This window comes from Symphodus melops, assembly GCF_947650265.1.
Source record: "Symphodus melops genome assembly, chromosome: 2".
Classification (NCBI taxonomy): domain Eukaryota; kingdom Metazoa; phylum Chordata; class Actinopteri; order Labriformes; family Labridae; genus Symphodus; species Symphodus melops.
Genome location: NC_136692.1, coordinates 29789867 through 29792366, shown reverse-complemented (window position 1 = coordinate 29792366; position 2500 = coordinate 29789867). Strand labels below are relative to the sequence as shown.

Sequence of the window (2500 nt, the reverse complement as noted above, 5' to 3'; positions counted from 1 at the left end):
ACGAGCCTGAAGAGTTCATGTGTGTTTAAAAAAAACTAAAAACAGCCTTCAGTTTACATTCTTGTGAAGTCGCTCTGCTGCTTCTGTCCTGACAGAGTGAACATTCAGCACGTTGTTGTTCTTAGAGGCTGATCGATGGCGTTCTGACCAGAGTCAGGAACAGGCAGCACGAGGACTTGAATATTTAGTGACGTGACTAAACGTGAGCTTTGTGAAATATCCAAGGCTCCATGTTGTCTCCATGTTTCGTCTCCGTCTCCGTCCTTGCCTTCCCTTCATTGTCTCTCCTCCCTCTGACCCGCTGCAGGTCCTGACTAAAGGCTTCGGCTTCCACCTCAGAGACCTCTGCAACACCACGCCGCTGGAGGAGTTTGTCCACATCGCCGACGGCAACGTGACGCGCCTGACTCAAGACATCATCTGCAAGTCGTCCAGCGACTGGCTGAACAAAGCGCAGAGCCACTTCCTGTCCAACCTGGACTTTCTCAAACCCATTCGGGTGAGTTGGAGGACAGACTGGACGGTGTTCTGTGTGAAACATTAAGACGTGCTCGTGTGTGGTTGGGCCCGGTTCGTCCGGGGGGAACCGGGAGGGGGGCAAGCGTGCGTCAGGTCACCGAGGCTACATAAAGTAAAGAACACACACACAGTACTGATGGAGAACTGTTACTTATCCTTTTTAAAGTCGTTCTCCTGTGACTGAGACGCTGATTCGAGGCGACAGGACGAAGAACTGCTCTGAAGTCTAAATCCCTCCTCCTCTTCTCTGCTTACTCTGGAACTTTCTCTTCTTTTCTTTGCCTGTTTTTGCTCCTCCTCCTCCTCCTCCTCCTCCTCCTCCTGTATCTTCCCGTACAGCTTGCCCCCTTCCCATAAAAACCCTGCGACCTAAATGTGAGTCATGTAGTTGAAGGCTGGTGAAACAAACAGATGAAACGAGCGGCTCTCTCTCTCTCTCGCTGTCACAACAGCAGACTTTAAACGTTGACGAGAGTCCAGATCGTTTCGATTCAACAGAAAAACAGAAGGCACCAAATGTGCAGCAGTTTTAGTTAAAAGTAGGACTAAATGTTTGTTTGTTTGTTTTTAAAGTCTTTTAAAGAACAGAGACTGAAATGATAAAACAGCTTTTATAAAAGAATATTAAAGGTTCAAACTTTCTGATGACCACGCTGTGCGCCTGATTCGAATCGAACAAACATTTAGTAAAAAACAGGCTCAACTGTCTCCCATGTGTAGCTTAGCTCAGTGTGTCTGTGTGTGTGTGTGTGTGTGTGTGTGTGTGTGTGTGTGTGTGTGTGTGTGTGTGAGAGACAGGCATTAAATCAGTAAAAAAAAACAAGTCGGCGCAGAGAGAGGCAGAAAGCTGCGGGGTCTTTCCCCCTTTTCTTCGAAAGCTTCTGCAGCGACACGTGCTCGTCCATCCAGCAGCTGACAACACACACACACACACACACACACACACACACACACACACACACACACGGGGCAGGAACACAGGCTGACCTGTAGGCCTCTCTCGTTCCTCACCTTTGACCCTGATGTTTTTCTTACCCGTGCTCTGACCAGATGAGCGGTTAGCAGGGCAGCACGGTTAGCACGGTTAGCTTACGAGAGTGGAAACGCGTTTGTCTGTCTTAGTCTTCAGTAAATTATAATTATAAATTATAAATTATAAAATGTCTTTTTCTCCTCTGCATGTCCAGTTATCAAACCAGGAATCCTCAACGTTCCTTTTCTCTCTCTCTCTCTCCTACAGAAGGATGTCAGGTCCGACCCCAAAGTCGTCCAAGAAGTCTCCGCTGCCACCGACAACCTTCTGGAGAACCTGGGAGCGCTCGCTGTGGAGGTCAGTACCCCACACACACACACACACACACACACACACACACACACACACACACACACACACACAGATAGCCACCCACACGAGTTACTGAACTGAAATATTTGTTTCCAAAGTTCAGTCTTTACTCGAAATGTTTGTGGATGAAATCAATTCTTACCAAGAACTGAGCCCACGGGTCGCAGGGGAACATGCTGACGTGTCCAACAGGTGAGCTGCGTGCACGCAGAAACACGCACACACACACACACACACACACACACCGACGTGGGGAACCCTGGAGAGATGCTCATGAAACCCATCACAGTGAGCTGATTTCACCTCATGTTAAAAATAACAGTCTGCTCTGGAGCTTCTGTGTGAGAGCAAACGAGCACAAAGAGTCTGACTCAGCTGACGACCAGGTGTGACTGTCCTCGCCGTCTGGATCACATGCACGCACGTTAGCGCTCGCTGACACTCACACACCTGGACTCAGATGATGTAAAGCAGCCCGCTCTGCTCCAATGAAAAGAGAGAACAGCAGAAAACAGCACAACCCCCACCTCTCTCTCTCTCTCTCTCTCCCTCCCTCTCTCTCTCTCTCCCTCTTTCTCCCTCTCTCTCTCCCTCCCTCTCTCTCTCTCTCTCTCCCTCCCTCTCTCTCTCTTTCTC

General features: G+C 49.1%; 1 protein-coding gene across 2 annotated transcripts in view; it reads left to right on the top strand.

Annotated features, from left to right (window-relative positions):
• Positions 1-2500, top strand: part of LOC306819715 (phospholipid-transporting ATPase ABCA1-like) — a 31967-nt gene that overhangs the window by 11863 nt on the left and 17604 nt on the right. For both annotated transcript variants that reach the window (XM_079337220.1, XM_079337219.1), the window contains exons 7-8: positions 308-499; positions 1760-1849. In XM_079337220.1, the coding sequence (XP_079193346.1) occupies positions 308-499; positions 1760-1849 (282 nt within the window). The remainder of the gene's footprint in view (positions 1-307; positions 500-1759; positions 1850-2500) is intronic.